The sequence below is a fragment of the Carassius gibelio genome, chromosome A16 (assembly GCF_023724105.1).
Source record: "Carassius gibelio isolate Cgi1373 ecotype wild population from Czech Republic chromosome A16, carGib1.2-hapl.c, whole genome shotgun sequence".
NCBI classification, from domain to species: domain Eukaryota; kingdom Metazoa; phylum Chordata; class Actinopteri; order Cypriniformes; family Cyprinidae; genus Carassius; species Carassius gibelio.
Genome location: NC_068386.1, coordinates 4,163,128 through 4,190,826, shown reverse-complemented (window position 1 = coordinate 4,190,826; position 27,699 = coordinate 4,163,128). Strand labels below are relative to the sequence as shown.

The window sequence follows — 27,699 nt, the reverse complement described above, 5'->3', positions numbered from 1 at the left end:
TAGCTTATACAGTAAGTTAGTACTCCATTCCTTACACAGCCCACGTGTCTCCACTGTTGTGTTGTTGCTGACCTTGTTGATGCTTTTGATATAGAAAATAAAGCAGAACTCAGAGCTATAACAGGATGTTGCTGTTAAACATTTAGAGATGTACAATACATGCATGTGTGGATCACACATAACAAATTGATGTAGTATTTCCAGAATCACAAGACACCAAAAAGAAATGCGGTCAGATTGGCACAACGTGTAAACCACAGCAAATTAAGAGTCTTTGTTTGGGAGCACACGATGGTTAAAGGTGAAGTATGAAATAAATGTGACATTAAGAGAACCAAATGCTAAAATAAGCTGTATTACAGAAACCTCCTATTGTAATTGTTGTCTTAAGATTTGAATTCCTAAGTGAAATTAACAAGTTTCTAAACCAGGAGCAGAAAGTCTTGAATTTATTAATTCATGGCATTAAATGTTGCATATGCTGCAGGAAAAATTATCTTCTTCCTGAGTATTTTTGTCTTATATTTGATATCTAAATATTCTTAAATCAAGATACATTTTCTTGAGATGCAAAATGAAGGTATGAAGTCTGGTTTTGTGACAAATTGAACAAAGTGAGGTTACGCTTAAAACAAGAACAGATATGTAACTGCGGGATATAATGTTTTTTTGTCTTTGAATTGAGCTCACTGGTAGATATTTGTTCTAAAAAATTTTATTAATTTATCAGAAGACAAGATTTATTTTGTCATTTTGCATCTTAAGTAAATGTATCTTGATTTAAGAATATTTAGACATATGCACCGGAAAATAAGACAAAAAATACTTTGAAAGAACATTATTATTATTATTATTTTATTTGTAAGTGTTTTGCAGTGTGATCAGTTGGTAGTCTGATAACAGTCCTAAAAAGTCTTAAATCGACCTTCATAAATCCTGAAGAAATCTTATAAATAGAATATGATTATGGGTTTGGATGATTCTGTAATACAAGCCAAGGTTTCCACTCTCCCCATTGGTCAGACAAACAGCAAGTCCCGCCCCCAAACTCATGCCATTGGTTGAGGCACTGTTGCTATGTCATGCAGAGATGCTCAAACAAACAGAGCCACGGATTTTACATCTATTGGGAAAATCAACCTATACAATGTCTCTGTTTATTAGACTGGGTTGAGAGAAATGACACACTTCACCTTTAATAACCTTTAATTACAAGACCTTGACATCAGTATCCTCATATAGAAAGTCTAGTGTCTCTTCAGGATGAGTCATGAAGATCCATGAGCAATTTCCACTAATGCATAATCAGAGTATCCACTGTCCATTTACTCAGTCCATCTCTCTTAATATTTTTTATTTATCATAATTTATTTATTTTTTCAAATTGAAACACATGGACACAATCTTCCACCTCCAGTGGATTAAAACATACCCATCAACAAACACCGGAAACGTTCATACTGCAGATCATGTGATTCAGTTTGTGATTTGTGTCCGTCCAAAACCCACCACTGATTTTCCTCCTCAAACAGCCTGCTTCCAGAAGCATGTCTTTTCCATGCAGGTTCCATCAGGGTTCTGTTACTCCAGGATGTCCAGATAGATGGGCGGGTTCTTGACGAGGGCCACGAGCCGGCTGTAGATATCTTTGATGACAAGCCTCTGCTGTGGTTCTCTCTGCCAGCAGCCCTGCATGAGGAGATGCACTTCCTTCGGGCAGGTACGAGGCCGTTCCAGCTCTCGCCCCTGTGTGATGCACTCAATGGCCTGGAAAGAGGGCAAATATGTCATATTTACAGTCACATGAGTAGAACAACATGGGATTGGTATTGGTAGTCATAGTTTATTCTGCTACTTTAAACTGTTTTATATAAAATTTGTTTGCCAAAATTTCTTTCTCTGCTGTGGAGTCAAGACATTTGCAAATATGATTAAAAGATAAATACGCGACAAAACTACAGAATGTCACATTTTATTATTAGGGCTTTCTGTTTCCTAGTTTCTGTCTTTAGTCTCCTCTTCACCTGGTGAAATTAATATTCAATCAGATTTAAATCTGAAGATTGATTCGGCCAACATAAGACTTTACATTTCTTTGCCCTGATAAAGTCTTGACTGAACTGGCAGGGTGTTTTGGGTCATTGTCCTGATCCATTATGAAGTGCTTTCTAATGAGTTTGGTAGCATTTTCTTTAATACTGGTAGCCAAGATGATTTTCCAAATTCATTCTGCTACTGCCATCATACATTAAGTCATCATTAAAATGAAGAGATCCTGTTCTAGAGACCATGACACCATCTCCACCAAGCTCTACAAATGAGGTTGTATGCTTAGGATCATTTGCAGTCCCTTTTTTTCTCCACACTCTTGCTTTCCAATCACTTAGATAAAGGTTAATCTTTGTCGTATTGGTCCATAAACTCCGTTCCAAAACTCTACTGGCTCACATTTGTGAAGAATCCATTTCTATTTTTGGTGGTGATCAGAGGTTTGCATCTTGCAGTGTAGCTTCTGTAATTCTGTGTCAAATTCTCCTGCGGCCTGTAGATTGACAGTGCATCACAACAGCTTTCTGGAGGTTGCTGGTGATTTTGCAGACATGTATTTTAGAGTTCAATTTCACAGCTTTTATGATTTGTCTGTCATCAACTACTGTTGTTTTTCTCAACTGACCAGGTCGTCGTTGGTTGCTGATGTCACCTGTAGTTTCCAAACTCTTGAATTCCCCATGCCCTTTGTTTTTCCTATAGTTCTAATTGACTTCCTCTTTTCTTTTATCATCAAAATTGTGAGTCGGCTTCCTCGTCTTCATCCTGGTTCATGTGTGTCATCATTGAATGCAAGACTTAGAATGCAGAAGCAATGGATATAACTTAGAAAAAAAAACATTAGAACATATATATATATAGATTAACCTAGTGTGGTTCTAATGTTTTTTTTTTTAAAGTTCTAAACTTTAATGTATATTTTCATAGTACATGTATTTGATTTTATTAAATTGTATTTCTTATGATTTGACCCCTTTTACTCTATTTTCCACAGGCAGTGGTTGGCTGTAAAGAAGCACCCTCTTCTCTTCAAGGCTATTCCTGGTTGCTATTTAAAACGCCAGTGACTTCAAGCCCTTATAGCATTGCCTCTTAATCAAATGAGGTGAAGAGACTGTCAGCACCAAACAACATCATTCAGAAATGGGCTTTCAATCACTGCAATAAATTAACAAAAATTCACATTGACCCCTCTGAAAGTCTGGCACCCTTTCTCCTCGCAGATGGAAAGTTGCGAACGATCGGTCTCCGTCCCAAACAATTAGACTCTAGACAATTAGCCGTGTCCATCATGGCTCGAGAAGGATTAGGTTAACAAGGTTAAACAACGTCGGCCCAAGGCAAAGATGAGGTTTAATTGGATTAAAATCGAGTCGGCGGGAAGGTGATCTACCTCTCTGTTGAAAGAAGAGAGGCCTCTCCAGCGTAATAGTGCAGTTGTGGTCACACCAGAGTCCACTTTTTGGTGCCTAATCTGAGAGCTCTGATACACTCTGGAACCGAAAAAAATATATTGATCTTCTTGGTCATAAGTGCTTAAGATCATGGTCTGTTCTAGTCCAAAATGGATGTTCACATCACAATGAAGGTTGGGAAGAGCTGTCTGTTTGACCAGCACTGATGCCATCAGACAGTCCAAATCACTTCTGCCATTGCAGGTAAACATTACAGGAATTGTTTGCTGTCAAATGAAAATTCATTTACTTTCTCTCTTGTTGTTCTAAACCTGTATTTTTTTTCTTCACTCGAACACAAAAGGAGATATTTCGCAGAATGTTAAAGTAAAAAAAGGAAACAAACTCCACGAAAGCATCATAAAAGTCTCATTAGGAACATTGTAGTCCCATTCCTGAACAAATGACTTGTTCAAATGAATTGGTCAAAAAGAATTATAAGTCGTGTCCAAATCGGAATGAACTTCTGTTACTGTGTGATTGCTTATATCAGTTACTAATTACTGACTAGCTGATCCAACGCTATCTCACGACCAATTCATACATATTTTACGAGGTGGCTTATTTGTACAAATTTGTACGACCTCACTCGTACGATTTTATACGATTTGTCTAACGGTTAGGTTAAGGAGCTGGGTTAGGTGTAGGTCATTCGTACAAATTCATACGAATTGTGCAACTCGTAAAATACGTACGATTGGGCAAAAATCGAATTAAATTGTACAAGTGTGGTCGTACGAATTGTACGAATAAGCCACCTTACAAAATATGTACGAATTGCTGTGAGATCAGGTTGGCTGACCATGTGACAAACATTTAGGTAAAGATACCAATTCCAGGAGTTTTGTTTGAATGTACACTATCATCCAGACATTGGGGACTGGTAAGATTTTTAAATGGCTGCATTTATTTGATCAAATGCACATTAAAAACAGTAATATTGTATTCTAAATTAAAATAACTGCTTTCTATGTGAATGCATTTTAAAATACAGTTTATTCCTGGTCAAAGCTGAATTTGATTCATAGAAAGTTCAAAAGAACATTTTCATTGAAACTGAAATCGCAATATACTGTCACTTTACTGACCGATTTAATGCATTGTTTCTAGATGAAAATAAAATAAAATAAAAAGTTTGATTGGTAGTGTAATTTGAGTGAAAAATTAAATATGTTAAATAGCATTGTTTACTATTTTTATCCTTAAAAATACAACAACAACAAAAAAACAAAAATGGGATCAGTTAACAACAATTGTCCTTTTTTTTCATTCATATACTGGAAAGACTCGAGAGTAAATGAAAGATTTGTAATTTTTAGTTGAAATTAGTTTGTTTCATGGTTGTATTGTTTTCAACGCTGACAATAAAAGAGTTTGACATTTTACTACACATGATTGTGCAGCCACACATGGTGTTCGCTAACTTTGAGTGTTAAATGTGGTACTTTACCTCACTGTTGGATAGCTGATACCATGGTTGTTTGCCGTAGGTGAAGATTTCCCAAAGGACCACTCCAAAGCTCCAGATGTCGCTCTCCGTGGTGAACTTCCTGTACATGATGCTTTCTGGCGGCATCCAGCGAATGGGCAGCATCGTCCTCCCACCGACCTGATGACGTGATCGAGAACAGATTACAATCTGTACATATACAAAATCACAAATTAGATCTTTTTAATGTCTCAAATGTTTCTCCCAGACCTTATCGAGATACAGAAGTGGAGAAGTCTCCAGTTTCTAAAGAGATCTGAACTGCATCTCAAATTGTGACCCAAGTCAGAGATCTCAATATGAACACAGACCAAATTATCAGCCACTTTTACAATATATTTGTCCTAGTTTCAGGAGAAACATATGAGACGAAGTTGAAATTGAAAGGAAGTGTTGTACCCTGTAGTAATCTGTGCTGTAAATGTCTCTCGACATCCCAAAGTCCCCGATCTTCACCACCAGCCCTTCTCCAACCAAACAGTTCCTGGTGGCCAGGTCTCTGTGGACAAAATGAAGGGAAGCGAGGTACACCATGCCCGAGGCGATCTGAGCTGCGATGTGGAGCATCTGAGGAACAGTCAACTGACCCATCAGAGGAACCTTCATCTCATCCAGGATACTAGCATCTGGACCATGAGCCCTGTAAGAAAAACCATGCACATTATATAACAGCTTCTTAAAAACATAAACCTGAGAAAAGAGATGTGTTTATTATTTTTGCATTATGTGCATGTTATACCCTACTAAACTTTTCTTGATGTTTAGCATACATTCAAAGCACACTACGACCAGAAGGGTTTTTATTTTTTATGATGTCATAGAAGAACCATTTCAGGTTCCCAAAAGAACCTTTCAGTGAACAGTTCTTAAAAGAACCACTTTTCTTATTGTGAATACATAATGTGAAGAACCTTTTGTGGAATGGAAGGTTTCCATGAATGTTGAAGAATCTTTATGGAACCATTGATGCCAATAAAGAACCATTATTTTTAAGAGTATTTGTGGAATACTGTATCCCACAATGCAGTCAATTTCATCCTTGATCGATTGCTGCAGGGAGCACCGTCACCACCACTAAGCTTCTCGACAACTCTTTTGATCTTTTCTTAAAAATTGCCACTCACTAGCAATGTGACAACAATGCAGCATGCTGCTTTTTATATTTTTTTTTCTCAAGAATATGATAGACAAGAAAAGAAAGGTAAGTGCTAGTATTAGTTGTTTAACTACTGGCGAAAAAGATGAGTCTTTAGATGTTTTTTGAAAATGAGAAAAGACTCAGCTGTACGAATTGAGATTGGGACGTCATTCCACCTGAACCTCTTTGGGATGGCACCACAAGGCTTCGTTTATTTACAGAACGCAAACTTCTAAATGACAGCACAAGCGCCATTGGTCACCATTGCTTTGCGTGTCAGGCCTTAATGTGCAAACCACTATCTCCATTCATCCAAATATAAGCATGTGAAATCTCTGCCACTCGCCTGTCTTCTGAAGTTTCGTATGTGATCCCTATTAGTTTAGCAGGCAGGTGGCTGGATGGGGCAGCTGCAGCTGAGACTGGAGCCGCATCCATACACGTAAAAATGTGATTTCAACTCCCCCTTAAACATTCACATGTACCCCTCCCAATCTGGCCCCAGCAACCACCTGGCAAACAGACTGGATCTTTACACACCGCGACTCAGCTGTGCTGGACATATGGTCAGTCAGTCCCCCATCAGCCACCTCACACTTCAGTGAACTCTACATCTTAATTAAGACTAGAAAATCACAAGCTGGATCTGCAATTGGGCTCCATTGCAATTCTAATAGGTTTGGGATTTGAGTTTCAGATGTTAATATGGATGTAGATGGAAATGTGGTAAACGAAAGGCCTTGAATTTGATGCGACTTTTCATGTACACTCTTAAAAATAAAGGTTCCAAAAAGGGGGGTTTTCACAGAGATGGCACAAGATGAAACATTTTGGATTACCAAAAGAACCTTTCAGTGAAAAGTTTGGTGTAAAGAACGTTGAAATAATCTAAAAATATATATATATATATTTTTTTGTGCAATGGAAAGGCTCTATACTTAAAAAGTAACGGTTCTTTATTGGCATCCATGAAGAACTTTTAACATCCATGGAATCTTTCCATTGCACAAAATGTACTTTGTAGTGGAAAAAGGTTCTTAGATTATTAAAATGTTCTTCAGACTAGGAAAAAAAAATGCTTTAGGAACTGTTCACTGAAAGGTCCCCCAACCCCCCACCCCCCCCCCACCCCCCGATGGAACCTTTATTTTTAAGAGTGGATGGATGTTAAAGGTTCTTCGTGGAATCATAGTTTCCTATAAAGAACTGTTATTGTTAAGAGTGTAATCCCCCCCCAAAAAAATGCAGAAAGTTGACACGCAGGCAAGACTATTATCTATAGCAACAGGTTAGTGTCTGTTCTTTGCAATATCAAAAATGTGAATAGAAAAATGTGCACATTTGTTTGGTGTTTCCAAGGTTGTCTAAGAATGTATGAATCTCCAAGGAAGCTCTTCAGTTTCTGAGCGCTGCACCACATTGCTGGTGCTGTAGTTAATTCACTGTGAGTGGCTGGTGGTTATTAGACTGACCTTAGAAAGCGGTTGAGGTCTCCGTGTCGCATGTACTCAAACACCATGGCCAGAGGTTCTCCGTCTGTACACACGCCGTAGAAGCGCACTATGTGTTCATGCTGTAGCACAGTGAGCAGCTCGGCCTCGCGCTGGAAGTCCTGCCGGGTGGACTCGTCGGTGACTTTCAAGGTCTGCACATAAAGAAGTCAGATATAAAAATGCAGTGAGCATACAATGTTCAAGAATTTGGACACTTTTAAAGAAATTTAACACAGGTAATAGATTTTGGGAGATAAACATGGTACTGACTGTTATTCAAATTTGAACAGCAATTCTTCATTTTGTTTTCTATTTCAGTTTTAAATTCATTACAATATTTGTTTTGCAACAGTATGTGTTTTGCAACAGTTTTTCTTGTATTATTTATATACTATTATTAATATTTTTATATTTACAGTTGTCATTTTAATTTGATAAATGTAATTTTGTTATGTGCTTTTGTCCTTTTGGTATTTTTTTCCATTTGCATAGCTTTAATTTGTATTTCACTTTTAGTTATTTTAAACTGTTTTAATATATTTTCTTAAGATTTGAAATGGAGCTACTGTATGTATTTTAGCTGTATTTCTAGCTATTGCTGCTAATTAAAAAAAAATGGTGTAAAAAAAAAAAGAAAAAAAAAAGTTTTTTTTTTTTTTTTTGCACATAAAAAGACTTTACACAATGTTGAACTACAAGAATGCCCTGATAGCGTATGGCATGATCATACCTTGATAGCGACCAGCATCTTGTCAGTATCCGGACAGAGGTTGGCACATTCTGCCAGGTAAACTTTGCCAAAAGCTCCTTCACCCAGTTCCCACTTCAAAACAATGTCTTTTCTTTTAATGTGCTGGACACCTGCAAAATCACTTTGATTTAGTACAAACTGAATCCAGAGTCTGATATTATGGGATTGTGAGACACTCACACATGTCTTTATCTTTGATGATGCCACAGAAGTACTGCGGGTTCTCTACAAAACTGGACAAACCAGAGTCCAGCGTGCTATCATCTGAAGATGGAGGACTCGCACCGAAGTTCATGAAGCGAAGCGATATGGCCAAATCATCCTCAGTGCCGAGAACAGATGATCCTGTGGGCACACAGACAGAGAGAGGCTCCCAAGCAGCTCCGGTTCTGCGTATTCTTTTCCTTTCTTCACATCTATATCCTGAGCCCATATTAAGTTAATTAACTTATTGGCAATCACTGAGTCATCTGAAGTGCTCTACACAATTTCCTCTCTATAGTTTGAAAACATAATAGACATCACATTCTCTCTTATTTCCTTGTATACTCTCAGCCACTCACGTTTAACCCTTTCACAGCTGTTTACTGTTAAAGTTGGACACTGGTCTAATTTGGGGTTGTCAGAGCTGTCCTGGAGGACCCCCAGCACTGCACATTTTGTATGTCTTCCTTATCAGACACACTCAGTTCAAGTCTAGCGGTCTCTATAATGAGCTGATGAGTTGAATCAAGTGTGTTAGATGAGGGAGGGTCAAAAGTTTGATCATATCTGGTGGTGCATGGCAACTTCAAGATTGAAATCCCCTGGTTTGAAAAAGTAGTATTACAACTTTCCTCAACGAGCAGCGAGATTTGAGGTATCATGTGGCGCAAATGATTTCACAGTGTTATTTAATGCTTGAGGCTAGGAGTTTGTTCAAATCCGAAGTGTGAGAAGCAGTACTACTGGCGCTTGCCTTGATACATGTTGTTGAAAATTCACAAGATGCACAAACAAGACAACACCTAAACAGATATCTGGCAGAATGTTTACTTGATCCGAAGCAAATCACTCTGGTTTTTAGAAAGCAGAATTAGACGCAAAAGCTTCGCCTTCAAATCACAAAACCCACTCAAGCTATAACCGCAGAGACCCCAGACTGGGCAGAGATGAGCAACGCAGGGGATAGAGGGCGAGAGGGGAGGGAGGCAATCAGGTCCACTTAGGCACTTTGAGCGGCGCGAGTGGACCTGAAAAGCCTGGCTCCATCACTCTTCTTTAATGGCTCGCTCGCGGCTGGGGCTCCCGATGCTATTTACTTTGCATGCTGTAATTAAGACTTGGCTGCACTTTGCCGAGCTGTTAGGCTGACACTGTACAAAGTTACAGCTTAAAAGAAACTGTATTTCGCTGCCTTTTGTGCTTTACTTAAAAGCAACACAATTCCTCCTGTGGAACTCATTCAGAATCCAAAATAGTATTGGAGAAAGTCATTTTGGCATGGGCTATGATTGTGCTGTCTCTGGCTTTCATTTAACACTAACTACTTCTGCTGTTGTGTTAGCTGCACCTGGTTTGTTTCTGCGATGCATTCGCTCGCTTTCCCATTAAAGACCTCTTCAAGACCAAAACATCTTCATCTGAGACCTAAGTAAACTGATTTAGTCTTCTGGTTAAGCGAAAATACAATTGATTTAGTCTTTAGATTAGATGCAAATTGATCTGGATTTTAAAAGCATCAAAGTACGATTTTAAATTGTCGTACTTTTGACAAATAAGAGAAATTAAGTCTTCTCAGTAGTCTAGAAAAAGCAGTTTTGTCCTACAAATGGTGGCTGTGTTTAGATCACATGACTATGACTATGGTATCAGCCTGTAATACATAAAAACTTAATAAAATATTAATCACAGCTCATTTTGTATTTTTGAGGGAAACAGGATATTCAATAAGAAAAAAAATGCATGTTTTTAAATTATATTTGCCATTTCCCATTTCAAATTGGTCTCACTTGCCTGAAAATAAAAAATTGCAAATAAAGCTGTCGAGTGAAACTGACTTTCCTTGAAAGGGACTTTGATAATACATAGAAAGTCAACATAAGGTCATTTTTCATTCGTAATCTGGTGCACTTCTGAGCTGAACAGGATGTTTAATGAGGAAAAAAATGTAGGGTGAGGCTTGATTGTATCCATTGAGAATTAATTTGATTGTGAAAAGTGGACGTTACATGCGAAAATGGATAGTTCGGTGGGTTTTGTAACATCAGCCGAAAAGGAAAGTTGTTTCAGAGCAGTATGAAGCAAGGTTAAGAAAACCAAAAAGATTAGAAATAACATGCACCATTCATTTTGACTTTCAAGATTATATGTGGAAGTAGAACTTACGATGGATGCCAAATTTGGAACGCTGTCCAAATTTATTGATGGCGACAACCATGATGAGCAGAAATGTGCAAGTGAACACAGCGAGACCCACGGCTACTGACACCTATGATTGTGCAAAATTAGAACGAGAACAGTTATTAAAAAATATAATAGTTATAATTTGTGCATCATATGTGACTCGACTCTTACCCCAAACACTGTGCTCTCCAGTTTCTCCGTCTCCGTTGACTGGTTAGTGGGAGCTGCTGATGTTAAAGCATTTAATGAAATGTTACTTTATGAACACTGCAAAAAAAATGACTTTCTAACTTAATGTTTTGTTTTGTTTTCAAGTGCAAATATCTAAACGTTGTTAAAATCAAGATACAGAAGTAAATAAATTAAATAATAATTAAGATATTAAGTGTTTACTTTCTGAAAAATCTATCAAAATTAAGTAACAGAAAAATCTTGTTTTCCCTTTGAAATTTAATTCTCGGACCCAACTTTTTCATTCAATTTTTATTACTCATTTTCCATTTTCCATCTTGATTTAGGAATGCTTATATATTTTTACTAGAAAGCAAGACAAATATATTTAGAAAGTATGTGCAGCGAATGAGCTAAACTAGCATTTTTAAATTGGGACATTTTGATATTTGGCCTAAAGGAATTTGATTTTGATAACTTACTTGGGTTTTCAGTGAGAACTGGCATGTGGAGAGAGATTATAACAATTAATTACTCAATGCACCACACAGCTTATGAAACACATGACATGTTGTATGATGATGTGCACTCACCAGGAATGATGCCCTCCGGGTCAAAGGGGTCAAAGGGATTGTCCATGAACCTCCAGCTTACCGTAGCCTGGTCTCTACCCAGTTTATTCTCCACGATGAGCGTGTAGTTGCCGTTGTTGAGGTGTGTGGGCTTGTTGAGATACAGACAGCCGTGTTGAACGGAGCCATCGGCTTCGTCTCTGATCAGCTCGGTGTAGGTGTAGAGTGATTCGACGAGAGTCTGGTTGTTGTACAGCCATTTGAAGGTGGCGGGAGGATTGCTGTTCACAGCGAATGGAAAACACCAGTGATGTTGTGATTCTGGGTCCTTTAGAAACAAGATCCGCACTGGAACTAAACACACATGGGGAATGAGTTCACACGTGTGCAGCGAGACATCATTCACAGTCACAGTATCGGCCGATATTTGATATTTACTTTTATTCATTTATTTATTTATTTATTGTGCCTATTTTGAGATTTAGATACATTTTTATATAATCTTGGAGTTAGGAAGAGATAATAATATTGAAGATCAATTCAAGTGTAAGAGTGCCTGTCAGAGTTGTGTGTGCAATATGATCGATAGCAGATAGCAAAAAAAGCGATAGCAGAAAAGCATTTAAATGCAAATTATTTTTGTTGAAGTTATTATTATAAAATAACTGAATTATTAACTTTGATTATAATAGAAAAGAATATTTATAAAATAATAGATTTTATAAGTTACATAAGAACAATTTGTGCATAAAAAAGGCAACTATTAAAACTACTGGTACAATAATGTTTATCTTTTCTTACTGAAATAAAAAACAATTGTAAAGCAGATTTCAAAATGTATATTTTCAATATTTTTTTATGATTATGCATGTGTGTACGTGTACATGTGTGTTTTAGCATTTCTTTTTCATTTATTTATTTATTTTATTTTGTTGTTTTTTTTTAATGTGCAACAACCTTTATATACTGTATATGAAAATGTAAGAAACTTCCAAGTGGATTATTAATTTATAATTTATTATAATGAGGACTTAAAAAATGCAGTATACATTATAAAGCTAATTTAAAAAATAGTATTTAATTTTATTATTATTATTGTTATTATTATTACATATATACTGTTTTTGAAATCACCTAAAAATACATACTATATATATGTATATATATATATATATATATATATATATATATATATATATATATATATATATATATATATATATATATATTTATATATATATACATATATATATATATATATATTTATATATATATATATATATACATATATACATATATATATATATATATATATATATATATATATATATATATATATATATATATATATATATATATATATATATATATATGCTAGGCCTATATCAATATAAAAATTGTTGTGATGATCATAATAACTATTTTAAAAATTGGCATTAAAATATATAATGTGTCAATATATATACTTTAAAATCTATACTATATTAATATTTTTAATTACTGACAGTGATTAAATTCCTTTAGTCTGTAGTTGTCACATGGTTACAACTCTATCAGCAAGCTGTGTGCATTCCTATTTGTAGTCATTGATTTGCATCACTGCTCATTTACATAAATGTAAAATCGGTTGCTGCTTGAAATAATTGCTGTATTTGGCATTCAAGCTCAATCAAAGTAGCTCACGTAATGTTCCTCCATGGATAAAGCTTTTCTATCTCCAGTACCTGTTCTTCAGAATAGCTCAAATGACTGGTACATCCGTCATAATTTTTTCCACGAATCAATGTGCTCCATCTTTACAGTAAACCTGTTGACCTGTTATAAATAATAAATCCCTGTCTGTTTAGGGGTCCTAACCACATGAGGTACTTGAGAGCCTGCTGAAGGTGGGATGCAGGAAACGGTTCTTTTAGCCGGGGGAACATGCTGATGCACACAGCCCGCTTTCTGCTTCATAACCATTTCTCTGCTCTTAACCCGTGACCCTGTCTGCGGAAAGTGCTTGGGATGAAGAATCGCAGTCATTTGTGTCATGGCCTAGAGCTCACACTTAAAAACCATCCTCGTTACACCGACCCCATGTTAACGGTTGAGTTCCAGAGCCATCTGTGATTTCCACTAATTGTGGTTATTAAAAGGAATTAAATTGTTGAATCCATTGGGTAGCGGTGGAGGTGGATGGGCTTTAGGTGAATTTCATCATCTGGAGCTACAGTTAGCAGTGAGTACAATATGCTGAAGCCATAACTAATGCTGGGGAATTATATTATCAACTGGCATCTGGGTTTAATAAAAGAGGGTATTGATTGGAACTATGCCTGCGCGTATTGCTGGATTTTGTGAGCATGTTGCTATAACCGCTCTGCTAATTAAGCAGTGGCCGTTGACGAGCCGTTATCCACCAGTCACATGATTCTGATAGACTGGCATCTAGCACACTTTCAATCTGCCAATCAGTCCTCACAATTATATTTCCGGACTATGGGGAAGAGAAATCCATTAGTAGAGAACAAACAAGATCTGAAGACGGTTATCATCCCATTTTCCTGACAGTCATTATCGCTCCCCTGATGGCTATACATTTGTCTGAAGTCAAGCACTGTTTTTCTTCTTTCTGAAGAGGAGGTGATAAACAGTGATAACTGCTGTGGTGTGGAGTGCGGTCAAATGGGAGGATTTTCGATGAAAATCTTGCAATGCTGTTGCTTGCTGTTAAGAGCAGGGTTATTATCTATTACTGTTAAACTATTATCTATTACTGAAACTATTAAAAGCATACATCTAAAAAAAAATGTTTTAGTAAAATAAAGCTGAAATAACTATAAGACAAAATTACTATCAGACTAAATGAAGAATAAAAATTAAAAAAAAATGTTTTAAACTTTAATTAAAACAACATATATTACATATACATATATTATTATTATTATAATTAGCTTTTTTAAACATTTGGAGATACATTTATCATTTAATTTTATCTTGATGTACTAAAAATAACTGAAAGTAAAGCTGAAATAAAACTATATATGCATTAAAATGAAATAAAAAAATATCACACAATTAAAAAAATGACAAAAGAACATTACAAAATTACTGAAAATTAAAATGATAATAATATAAAAACATAATTTATATTTTACAGGGTGACTTTCTTTTTTTAAATTTAATTTAAAAGTTATTATTATTTTTTATTTTATTTTATTTTGCATAGACATCTCATCTGCAGTTGCATTTCAATTAAAATATGCACTGATTCACATTTATGCAAAACGGAAAAAAAATTATTATTATTTTTTAAATTGACAGAAATGAAAGAACAGAAAAGTTTCAGCACATACATTCAATGTCTATCTGCACCATGGCTTCTCCCATTCCAGCACGGTTCTCCGCCTCACAGGTGAGGTTGTGCAGGTTGTCTGTAGATGACACGTTCCTCATTTGGAGAACCAGCTCCAGGGTTGAACCCCAGATTCCCTGCTGCGGACAAGGATGGATATAGGCAAGATTTAACTGAATGACAAAGTAAACAACTTTTCTCGAAGTCCTGCAACTACCAGATTTTAGTGGACTGGGGTAAGGGGCTTGAACAAGAGTCCTTTCAACCGAGTTCTTTTTTTATTTTTTATTTTTTACATATTCATTGCCCAAAGTGAGGAATGCTACAACAAAAGGGTTTTTTTTGCTTGTTTTTTTATATCCCACTACTCCTTATCTGAAAGCAGTGTCATGTACCTGCAGGTTCCAGCTGGACTGTAGGTGCTCTGTTCTCCAGCGGATCGTCGGTGTTGGTACTCCAGTCACCAGGCAGGTAAAGGTCAGATTTCCACCTTCTTGAGTGGTCAGTGTCGATGGGTGAATTGTGACCTCAGGAATGCCTTCAGAGCACAAAACATAAGGACATTGAGAAAGAAAAGAAAATGAAGGGGAAGAAGATCAGGAAATATCACAATATAAGGTATGTGCCTACTTCAGATAAATGCTGTTCTTTGGAACTTTCTATTAATCAAAAAATTCTGAAAAAAATATGAGAAATTCCACAAAAATATTAAGCAGGACAATTGTTTCCAACATTAATTATAATGAGAAATGTTGCTTAAGCACCGAATCAGAATATTAGAATGATTTCTAAAGGATGGTGTGACACTAAAGGCTTAAAATTCAGCTTTGCATCACAGGAATATATTAAATTTCAAAGCATATTCAAATAGAAAACAGTTTTTTTTATTGTAATAATATTTCACAGTTTTCATTGTATTTTTGATCAAATAAATTATTCAGCCTCAGTATAAGAGACTTCAGATTTATTATTGAACAATGGTGAGTGTAATATTGTAAAGTATCCATCACAGGGGCGGATCTACCGGGGTGGCACCCTAAAAGAAAGCCTTGCCACCCCAGTTGGCAGCAAAGAATTAAAAGTTATGGCCAATTTGAAAATTTACGAGCGCGAATCTTTCGTGATTCGTGATCCCGCTCTGAACTCCCGAACTGATTCAAATGATTTGCGATCCCCAAACTGACTCAAATGATTCGCGAACCCGCTTTGAACTCCAGAACTGATTCAAATGATCCGCGAAGCCGCTCCGAACTCTCGAACTGATTCAAATGATTTGCGATCCCCAAACTGACTCAAAGGATTCGCCAACCCGCTTTGAACTCCCGAACTGACTCAAATGATTCGCGATCCCCATAACTGACTCAAATGATTCGCGATCCCGCTACGAACTCCCGAACTGATTCAAATGATTTGCAATCCCCAAACTGACTCTTGTGTTTCTTATGATAAATTGACATATTGATAACACTGAACCTTTTATAATGCTCTTAATTACATGTTGATGCATACTGTATGCATTCTTGAGTGTGGTGGTGCTTATGGGGTATGGTCACTTATTCCTTGTATGAACTGTTTCAAATGCAAGACATTGATTGCATGAGATTAGGTTTGTAAATGATAGCTTGTGTCCTTTTGTAGTGTGCACATATATTTATCATCAAATTGTGATAACTGTGACTAAATTCAGTATATATAGCCTATATATGTCTGGCATATGTTGCCACCCCTCAAAAATTCCTGCCCCCTTCTCGCCACCCCATCAATATTTTTCTAGATCCGCCCCTGATCCATCATGACAATTTTGTTTCAATATCTTAAATTTAAAGTATGTAATTAATTATAGATAATGATTATTTCAAACAGGTTTCCTAAACACTTGCCATTGGTCAGTCAACTGAAAACCTCAATCCCAAGTTTTGGGGGAAATCAGTTTATGAATGGCTTGTTTGTTTTCTCTTAATTTTAAACGGGTAAAATAACACACTTTATCCTGAAATAGGTTTCATTCCAGATAAGAGCGCTTACTGCAGTTATCCATTTCAAATGAATCCAGCTGAATGTTGTTGCCATTGTAAATGCAGTTTTGTTGAGAATCTGTGTCGCTTTGTCTTTTTCTGTGCCACTGCTGAAGCCAGTAAATGTCACATGAGCAGGTGAGCTGATTGTCCCTCAAGATTCTGTGCAAAAGAGAAGCAGGTGTTATTTCTTATGCTTATTTCATGGTTTCAGAAAAATAATACTTGCGCAGGACCTCAGATCTATCATTTCAACTTTTCAGACAGAGGTAAATTGTTCACATTTTCGGTCTCAAATCACCAGCAGAGTATAAAACTGTAAATCTCCGTGCAGTGTGTTACTCACAGACTCAACAGAGGGACCGACTGGAACACCCTCCAACTGATGTGAACCAGAAAATTTGAGGCCAGGTTTCTGTAAGAGAAGAGAAGATATTTAAGCAATATTTAAGCTTAGTAGTTTGTATAAATCTCAAACCTCATACATGAGCGGCAGTAACAAGATACAATGCAGCAAAATATTTCATAGCAGCACTGCATTTTTTTTAATAACACTGGCACGCATTTCTCTGTATTGGCTGACAAATGGACTCAAGCTTAATTAGTTGAGTGAATATCTTCTCTTTCTCACAGACAAGCTAGAACAAGTTTTTGCTCGTGAACAGAAAACTTCTCAATTCAAGGTTTCTGATTCAGAGATATTTGTTGTCCTGTCTAATTGAATTTGCGAGATGGAAGCTAAAATCAAAAAATGGGAACATTGATGGATTTGCACATATAGATTCTCTGTGGCAGGGCTAATGGGGGCCAGCAAGGGTTCAAATATTTGTTTTCCCTACTCCCAAAAGTTAATGTCAGATGGGTCGGCCATCGGGGCCTATCTATTACAGCTCAATTCTACTGTAGGGAGAGAGCATCTGAGAATAGCAGCTGGCGTCAAGAAGAGGGGGAGGCAGTGGGTTAAAAAAGCCGAAGCCATGCTAGGTGGCTCAGGCGAATAAAAGATAGACTCATTTATGTTTCTGAGTTTTATATTGTAAATCCCCACCGCCACAAGATGCTCGCAGAGACACAGACTCTCAGAGATTCTCCCTCTGTGAAATATTGATTGCGTGATAATGGACCCTTAGTGGAGTATATTTATTATGCATCAGTTGTCAATAATATGCCAAAGTGAGCGAGTAAAAGGTGACTGCTGGATATGCTCTCATGTTTCACCAGAACCCTCCAGTTCCCCCGTTCTGTGTGACGCTTTCCCCCACATCTACAACAGTGGGAATGTCACACACTGAGAGATAACGATTACACGATAGTGGAGATAAGGGTCAACAACCTTTCAACTAATGTTGTTGGTGTTTCGTTGATGCCATGATTACAAATCTTCCCTTCGGGAGGAAATAGATGTCCGATCTTTAGTTTGAGTTTTAAAAAGGATGATTTGAAAATAGTTATGCTTCTACAATGAAAAAAATACAAAATTTGTACTCATAAATTGCTAGTAAGTTTCACAATGACGAAGAATTGAGTAACACATTGAATAAAACATACAATTTTGAACAGTATTTTCGAGTAAAACATTCTTTTTTACAACTCTGTTTTTAGACTGATTTATGTTATGTACCTTTATTCCAAGACATTTGCTGTGGAGGTTCTATAAGGAGGATCTATAATGTGATGTTTGATTTGTTGCATACATGATTTAAATGACATCAACTGTAGCCCCACTTTTTTGGAAAAAAAAAATCATTATACATTTTTTATCATGTAATCGTCCTCATGTCATTCCAAAACTGATATGTTTTTTTTTTCTCCATCCAACAACAGTTCAAAAAAGTAGATATAAATACATGCATTAGAAAGAATTCAATATGGGGACTATTCAAAATGTTTAAGTCTGTATAAAAAATAACTGCATACAGGTTTATGACATGAAATGAAGGATGATTAGATTTTCATGAAATGAATGGCTCAGAAACCCTTTTTTTTGGGGGGGGGGGGGATTATTATTATTATTATTTAATTAATAATTCCCCTAAATGTAATTAATTATTCCCCAGAAATTAAGTAATAATGCACTTACCCTCATTTAATTTCCAGACTAATATGATATTATTTTTTCATCCAGTTACTATATATATATATATATATATATATATATATATATATATATATATAAATATATATTGCAAAAAGCAAATCAGGAAGAACTACTGGATGTCATGTTATGTAATTAATATTCATGAGCCAAGCTGATTTTATAAAGTCTCCTCCAACTCACCAAACACGGTTTTTCAGATTGTTATTATGCTCTTGAAATATGTGATTATCTCTGCAAATTTCCTGTTGAATTATGGGACAATTAATGCATTAAAATGATTACTGGATGTGAAATGTGGAAATGTTTTCCTCAGTATTTATTTGGTTGATGACTAACTTTAAATGTGTTTAAATGGGTTTTTACCACCTGAGACCAATAAAACAGCTTAATTTATCAGGAGTGAAGAGGATTTGAAATGATTGACAGATACAAGCTCTGAGTCCCAAGTGTATTGTGGGAAGGCCAGTCATATATCTGAAGAATACTCACACATACTGCAGTTTAAAATTATGCTGGAATGCATTTTCAGAGATGTGTACCAACCCACAATCTGTGACTGTCCTGAAATACATATATGAATGCAAAGTCTCATTGAAATCATAAGTTACTTGAAAATCTTTTGGAATCTTATACATCTTTTGTAGATTGTGATATACTTACAGGTTCTTCAGTTCTCTGTAGTTGGTGAGGTCTATGTCTGTGATGTTCTCCAGGTTTTCTTGACTCTCTATGTAGCTAGAGGGTTGAAATGAAACAACAGGTTGAAATTCAACTAAAATAATGCTGCATGAAAATAGGTCCCTCTAATAATCAATGTTATTTATTCAAATCTGAAACTATTTACCATATGTTAGTGTTACATTAACTATACAACCACTGGACTCCATTCTGGTATGTAATTCCCACTTTTCATTAATACACATCCTACATTTAATTATTTTTTTCAGTGATTATCTTTTTTGAATCACAAACATGTTACATTATGAAAGTAAAATAGTTTTGAATTTCTTCTTGACTATGAATTTCTTGTTGACTAAGGCTTATCGTGCTTTGTTGAAAAATGACCAATGATCGATGAATTAGAAATATCGCCAGAGAGACCAATCTACTTCTAGTGTAAACCAAATGAGTCAATGCACATTGCAATGCAATGACTACATCCAGCTGCCACTGATCACAGCACTAGTATAAATAGGCAGCAGATGCACAGCAAAATCAGTTTTTCACATCGGAACCAAGCAATATCATCGTTCTGCTCCTGCCAAGCTTTGAGTGAACGGACGAGTTCAGCATGCTCTCTGGGAGATTCTTGTGCTGGCGGAATAGCACTACAGCAGTGGTTGATTTTCCTGTGTCAAGTGGGTTGCACACATCAGGCTGCACTACCCCCTGTTTGTGTTAAAGGCGGCCAGTTCCCCTGTGTGCTTCAGCATGCTAAAAGAGCCTTTTTCCATAAAAGATCATTCACGGGTGGGCATGTCTTTTTAAACACGATGTTGCGCCTGTGCCAACTCAACACTGCGTCTTTGTAAGGATGATATTGAATCTTGGTATTGAAGCTGTTTCACTCATGTGTTTCTGGATTCAGTCATTACCTGGTGGTGGGTGATGGTCATGATCGCTGCCTCACATACCAGGGTGTTAAGCATGCTGAGGTTGCATTCATGGATGCGTCATGTTCTCATTGTGGAAAGATGACCATCTCAGAGTTGCGGTTCAGGCTCCATTACCTCAAAAGGAGTGGAGGCTCGATCTAGGCAGAAGTCAGGAGAGGACTACTTCAGGCAGTAGCTTGGGTAGTCTCAGGATCACAGTGGTGCAGACTCTTCCGAGGAACCAAATTCCAAGGGTCCCTCACTCCTTTAGCACTCCTCAAGTAGTTGAACTCCCTCAGGAACTTGCTGGGCCCTCTGAAAGGAGCATATCAGCCATATCCTTTGGGGCTCCTTCCGGCAATCGGATATTGATCACTGCATCGAAGAGCGAGCCAGAGCTCTTTGGAGAGGAAGTTTCAGCTGTGCTGCGGCCCTCCAGGATGGTAGCAAAGCCTGAATTGGATCCAGAGATGATGGCTGTGCTTTCTTGGGCCACAGAGAGGGTAGGGTTTGAGTGGAGACAAACTCCACTCCATGTCCCGAGCCCTTGAGGTTGGATGACTCTTCCCAGAGATGCATGAGAAGCTCACCAGGCCTTGGATGGCACCTTTTACTGCCAGGAACCATCACCCTTTCCCGATGGGCTGCTGCTGCCTCCACCAAAGCAGCGCTGTAGAGCCAGTGGGAGGGCAGCCACCCAGCCCGTCCGGGCACCCGCCGAACCTGGTGGTAAGCGCAAGAGCAAGAGGCCCTGTGACAGGCAACCCAGAGATAAAGGGAGCGGCTCTTTGTGAGATGCTGAATGTGCCACTCCATCCCCCAGAGGAGGGCCAGGCAGAAAATCTTTTGTTTTGGTTTGTCCCACCACTGACTCACAGTTGGTGGTGTCCACAATCTTGACAAAAGAGCGGTTTCCTCTATTTCTGGGTCTCAAAAGAGTTGTGGACGGTCCAGTGCCGTTTCTCACTCATCGTCCTCTGTCGCCAGCAAGCAGCATTGAGCAGGTCGAAAGTGCTGTCAAATATGGGCTCTGCACACAAGGACCCCACTTTGGTCAGCCAACAAGCTGTCTGATCCGGGTCCCTGAGTTCCACTTTGCTGCCCCACTGCAGGTAAGAAGGTACCACTTGTACAGTATCTGGAAGCCTTGCTATCACTGGCCATACCGTCTTGCTGGCTCCTTTAGATCATCAGAATTGGCAGTGCGATTCAATTCACCTGGTGTACCCCCAAGTTTAGAGGCATCCGCTTCACATCAGTGAAGGCATCTGATGACCTGTCTTGCATCCGGAGATCGCAGTCCTGCTGGCAAAGGACGTGATAGAGCCGGTCCCTCCAGCCAATGTGAAGATGGGGTTTTATAGCCTCTACTTCATTGTTCCCAAGAAGGCAGTGGGTTACAAACAGGCCCTTCACAGTCTACCATTTAAGATGTTGATACAGAAACACTTCTTTGGGTGCATACATCTCCAAGATTGGTTTGCAGTGATAGACCTGAATGATGTGTCCTTACATGTCTCAATCCGGGTCATCCCAGTCAGTCCACAGCATAGCCTCAGATCCCATGTTTCCCAGCTGAATTTCTGCAATTTCACAAGAATTTTGCAATCACCTCCACATCTTCCATATGCACCTAAACGGTTTCCATATGTGTAAATGCTTCTGAAACCTCCTTCGGGAAGGATGGTGCTTCCTCAACGTTCCTGTTCCAAGTGGAAAAGGTAAATTTTTCCAGTGTTATCTAATCTCACTAAGTGGGTAGTGCTACGGAAAAAGTAGTATCCCTACCGGCCTACTCCAAAAAGGGGCACATGAGGCTCGCACAGGACACCTGAAGGGACAGCATTCATTGCGCTTTGGTAGGAATTACCAATTCGCCGGTCACCGACGTGACATCGAAAATGAAAATTAGCACTTGGTCAACGGCTTGGCTCCTCAGCCAAAACATGAATATGCAGTCTGCTGCCTATTTATACTCAGACTGCGATCAGCGGCAGCTAGATGCAATCATCTCATGCCAATGTGCTCTGGCTCATTTAGTTTACACTCAAAGTAGATAGGTCTTTCTGGCAAAATACCCATTTCGTCAGTCACTGATGTTACGTCTCAATTCCCTCCTTCAGGGAACGAGGGTTACAACATGTAACCCATTACAATATGTAACCCAATGTGTAACGAGGATTTTCATTATAGTGAAGCCTTACTGAGATTGCATTATTTTATGTATATAAAATATATTTGAATGCATTTAGATATTTAAATAAATGCTAAAATGCTTTAATGTTCACATGAGTACATATAGAACTAGAAACTTTTTTTTTATCTCCACTCTAAAACTCATGAAGTGTGTAATGCCAGGTCTCTTTGAGTTAAATGAAATAGTAATGTTCCCTTGCAGACGTTTATATGAGGCATGAAGCATGAGTGAAGTATTTTGAAATCAATTACTTTTCATTTCCACACAGATTCGTCGAAAAGCATTTTGTACTTCCAGGAAGGAGAACTTTTATTATTTTTATTTTAGAAAAGTTTAAATGGTTTCTCCACAATGGCTCAGTGAATCAAACTATATAGAGATGTATTGACAATAGGCATACATCATATGACGTGTTCCCTAATTCAGTACAAAGTAAAAAAAAAAAAACCTATTCAAAACCATCCATGGTGTTGCCATGGTTTTGTGCGCCATGGTGTCTCTAATCATCTAGAATATTTCATTCTGCAGGGCAGTGTCAACTTACAGTAGCACTTGACATAGGAAAAGCTAAATAAACCACAGAACTTATCTCAGAAATACTTTTTGTAAACCAGTATTTACAGACTCATATGATGTTAAAGTGCACATCCAACTAAATTCAATTCAATATGATGTTTTCAAGCATTTGCAAATTAATTCATTTATTTCTTTGTAATTATATGTGAAATTTACTAGCAATTTCTTAGTAAAAATCATTTCAAGTAAATTCTACACCAGTTGTTTTTCACTGTACAGTCATGCTGATAATAATGTTGCTGCCTTAAATCTTCTCTAAACTGTACATAATAATCTTTTTCTAATATATATGCTGATAACTAAAGACATTTCTACAGAATTTATTGGAATCTTTTGATCTGTGATTCTGTCCAGTTGTATTCAAGAAGCACAAACGGATATTTATTAGCGTCAGATTGACCCAGAGAGCCATAATGCAATTACAGAGCAGGTGGGACGACATCTCAAACTGCTTTGGCTTATTGAATCGAGTCGAGTGGGCAATATTTCATCTATTGTTTTCAGCAGTGCATTTGTGACCAATTCACAGAATGGAATTTACAGCATGATGAATGATGTATTTCTGCCAATGGCATGAAGTTAATGGTCTCTTGTTTTCCTTCTTGGTAGAAGCACTGTACCTCTGTACTGTGCCCATCTGAATAATATGGCTAAATGCTGGGGGGCTTTATTGGAACAAAGTGTTCTGTGTAAACACTTGGCAAAAGTGCATTCTCATTTATTGATTGAATGCTAGTAGTAAATGTAAGACGGAGTTCAGAGAATCGCACTTGAGCAGGTGTACTGAGGAAAACAACAGTGGCAACTTTACAGAACTAAAAATGCAGTGATGATGACATCAGACATTGTGTGATGCATTTTGGAAACTATGTTTTACAAACAGTTATCCTAATAATTAAATTAATCACTTTAGATTGATTGGTAGATGTCAATTCAACTTCCCAAAAAATATATATACTGTATGTAACTATGTTGTATTATCATTGTAGGTAAAGTGTTGGCCTTAAAGGAAAAAATAAAGCCATTGGTATGTATAAAATTGTATTGAAACCTTTTATCGATATCTGTCTATTCTCATGTTTGAAACGCATGACTTTTTTTCTCCATAGAAAACAATAGGAATTATTAACAAAAATGTCAAAGCTGCTCTTTTTCTTTACAATGAAATTGCATGTTGATCTCTTCCGTTTCAGTTTAAGCTTGATTTATTATAACATGATATATTAGCTTGGGATTTAAACCCAGGTTCTAACTTTTTACTTTTCTTACTTTTTTCCATATACGCAGCAAAAAACAATTTTTTATATATAGATATATTTTTTTTATGTCTCATCTCTTTTAAAGAACCAAGAGAGCCAGACCTTAAACAAGCATAGACAACTCTTCAGCATAATAATACATGATGCGTATGATGATGTACAGTTCATCAGAAATGGGCTTTTCAGCATCTGTGACCAAAAATAAATATGGCCAACTCACATTGTGATCCAAAAAAATACAATCAAGGTAAAACACATCTGAATACCACTAAAATAATGCAATAAACATTAAGTAAATATCATAAAATACCCCAAATGGACAAAATAATATGAAAATGACATGCATCACTGCATTAAAAAAAAATTATGTCTTACATATGAGAAGAATATTGTTTTTACTATAAATATTCTTAAATATAATAGCTTTTTTTTATGGTGATATGGTAAACTAACTTAGACTTAACCAGTTATCTGGCTTTTTTTTAGCATTTCTTTCCATTTCAGTATTGCATTGGTTACACCTAAGGGATGGGCAAGAGAGAATGCATGAAACTGCGATGATTGTAAAAGGTGTGGCGATTATGTTTCCTACTATAAACATGAGTGCTATAGTGATATAAACACAATTCTGAATGAAGTGCACTAAACAGATCTCAAGTCCTACACCTCAGGGAACCATCCTTCTGACTAAACACACATGAACATGGAGATGTTTTCTCACCATTTCCGAGAATAGATTATGTACCTGACACTCTTAAAGGCACTTAAAGAGAAGCTGCACACCGCTCAGCAGCACCAGGCCTTTCCTCCAGTCCTAGTTCCCAAGCATTGCCTTGTTTTGAGAAATTTCTGCTTTCATTGCATTACATTCAGATTCCACAAAATAAATGAAATGCATTTAAAAGCAATAAATGCTGAAGATAATTGGAACGGTCTGCCAGGAAAAATCCACTAGGCTACACCATGCACAAATATCCAAATGCACAGAATTCTCCATGAAAATTCATGAAGACCAATCAGTTTGATTGAACTCGCTACCCATTCCATCTCCTTCCAAGATCAAGCGCTGAACTTCCACACAACTTTTCTCAAGCATCTAACTGTAAACTTGCCAGAACACCAAACACAACTTACATTTCAGTCACGTTTTCGCTCTCCTGTGCTGCCAATGCAGGGATGCTGGTGATTCCGTCTGGCTCCAGGCATTGAAGCATGGCGAAGGAGCAGCGGCAGGCGCTTGGGCATCCGCTCAGGGCTGGTGCAACCAGGATGAGAATCATAGCCAAAACCGGGGCCACCCTACGGTCAGCCATGGTGAGGTTCGAGTGAGTTTGTTATTCTGGGGGAAACTCCACCCTGCAGCAGGAACTCTGTATGTGAGGAGAAGCGGCTCTTCTCTTGGCCAGCACTCAGGGTTATGATCCCATCCAGGAGCTGAGCTACTGAGCCATGTAGCAGGGCCCAAGGGAACCTCCCAGCCCGAGATGGAGAAACGGAGGGGAGGGGCAAAGCAGTCCATTAGTTGAGTGTGAGTGTGAGATGAGAGAGAGCAATGGACACCAGACACCTCTGTGACACTCACAGAAGCGAACGGTGAAGCCAGACCTGCGAGCTGTAGGTGCACACGAATGGATCAGAAGTGCTCCACCTGTTAGAGCTGACGTGAACTTTGAGCTTGTGAGGAAAAAACAACTCATGAGTATCATGCAAATGTTTATTTGATGTGTGTGATTTTTCGTATAAGCAGTTTATGTTTGGCATAATCTGAAATGATTATACTGCACATGATCTGTGAGGAGGCACATGTGAGATTATTGGGATCTTTTTCTTAGGAGAATACATCTGAGAAGACTCAAGCAAAAGTCTTCCTTTACTTCAGCTGCTTTTAAGATCACTGCTGCCTTGAGAGCCAGTTGAGATATTAAAGAGATTTTTATTTTATTTTTATCAGCCAGTATTAGAGGAAAATGATATTGCTCAGAGGTTGCTCTAATATAACTCAGGAGATCTCAGATGTGTCTGTTTCTTTTTGGATTTTGCAGTAGATATATGGAACTTTAAAAGGAATGTGAATAACGTAACTCATAAGTGAATAATATAACAAATAAGTATTTGATGAGAAATGTTTGAGTTCATATTGAGATCTCTGACTGTTTCAGACTTTGAGGTACTTTTAGGACATTCTGAGCACAGTTTGAGACATTTTGAGATTTCTTCTGAAACTATGGATGACATACATTTTTTTTATTTCTGTGGCTTTATAAGGAGAATAAATCTGAGAAGCAGGAGGCTTTTAGCAAAAGTTAATAAGAATATTGAGTCAGAAAATGAATATAGACATTATAGCTCTAATTTGAGTTCACATTGAGATTTCTGTTTTTTCATCACAGATTGTGACTTCTTGATAAATAAGAGCACAGTATGAAATCTCTTCTAAAACTCTTGATGAGACACTTCAGATCACTAGGTCTTTTCTCAGCAGAATAAATCTGAGAAGCAAGAGACTCGAACAAAAGTCTCATTTTTTCAAAAGTTCTCCAAGAGAAAAAAAATTAGCTTATAAAGAGAACTAATTTGTGTTTTTTCCTTCCTTCTTTTTGTCCCAGCAGGACAAAATTAAGTATCTTAAGTATATTAGTATCATATTTGTCTGTAATACTTGACAATAACCTTTTTTAGTTAACTTTAGTTAATGCATTAACTATCATTAACTAAAAAATTTGCAATGTGACAGTGTTTTATGAATCTTTGTTAATGTTAATACTTTATGCAATAAAAAACACCTGTTTTTTATTTTTGTTTATGTTAGCTCGGGTTCATTAAATAATCTTAACAGATAAGAGTTTTGATTTTAGAAATGTATTACTACATGTTGAAACTATGATTAATTCATGCTTAGAAGAATTTTTCATTGTTAGTTCATATTAATGTGGTTAACTAAAATTAAAAAAACAAAGTTTATTGTAAAGTGCCATCCATGCACAATGTAAAAAATATAAACAAATAAAAGCTTATTGGCATTACAGTAGGAATATGGAGCTGTAAATTGAAAGTGGATAGTATAGCGTAACATTTGATGAGATATTTGAGCTCATACTGAGATCTTTGACAATTGATTTT

The 27,699-nt window shown here is 37.1% G+C and overlaps 1 protein-coding gene across 1 annotated transcript; it reads right to left on the bottom strand.

Moving 5' to 3' along the window:
* Positions 1-1,565: 1,565 nt before the first annotated feature.
* LOC128031192 (high affinity nerve growth factor receptor-like) lies at positions 1,566-25,971 on the bottom strand. The gene is made up of 17 exons (XM_052619446.1): positions 25,714-25,971; positions 19,613-19,687; positions 19,442-19,513; positions 17,201-17,269; positions 16,865-17,016; positions 15,235-15,377; positions 14,841-14,979; positions 11,524-11,856; positions 11,413-11,430; positions 10,931-10,986; positions 10,742-10,844; positions 8,555-8,719; positions 8,354-8,484; positions 7,603-7,775; positions 5,392-5,632; positions 4,954-5,112; positions 1,566-1,767 (listed from the first exon to the last, which is right to left on the bottom strand). The coding sequence occupies exons 1-17, from the start codon at positions 25,890-25,892 to the stop codon at positions 1,582-1,584; spliced, it is 2,394 nt and encodes a 797-aa protein (XP_052475406.1). The 5' UTR covers positions 25,893-25,971; the 3' UTR covers positions 1,566-1,581.
* Positions 25,972-27,699: the final 1,728 nt, after the last annotated feature.

Bases quoted from the DNA above. Each gene is read 5' to 3' on its own strand.
- LOC128031192 (XM_052619446.1), bottom strand. From the start codon at position 25,892: ATGGCTGACCGTAGGGTGGCCCCGGTTTTGGCTATGATTCTCATCCTG. The intron at 19,688-25,713 runs GTAAGTTGTGTT...TCAACCCTCTAG, and splicing joins AGCGAAAACGTGACTGAAAT to CTACATAGAGAGTCAAGAAA. The intron at 19,514-19,612 runs GTAAGTATATCA...TATGTATTTCAG, and splicing joins TACAGAGAACTGAAGAACCT to GACAGTCACAGATTGTGGGT.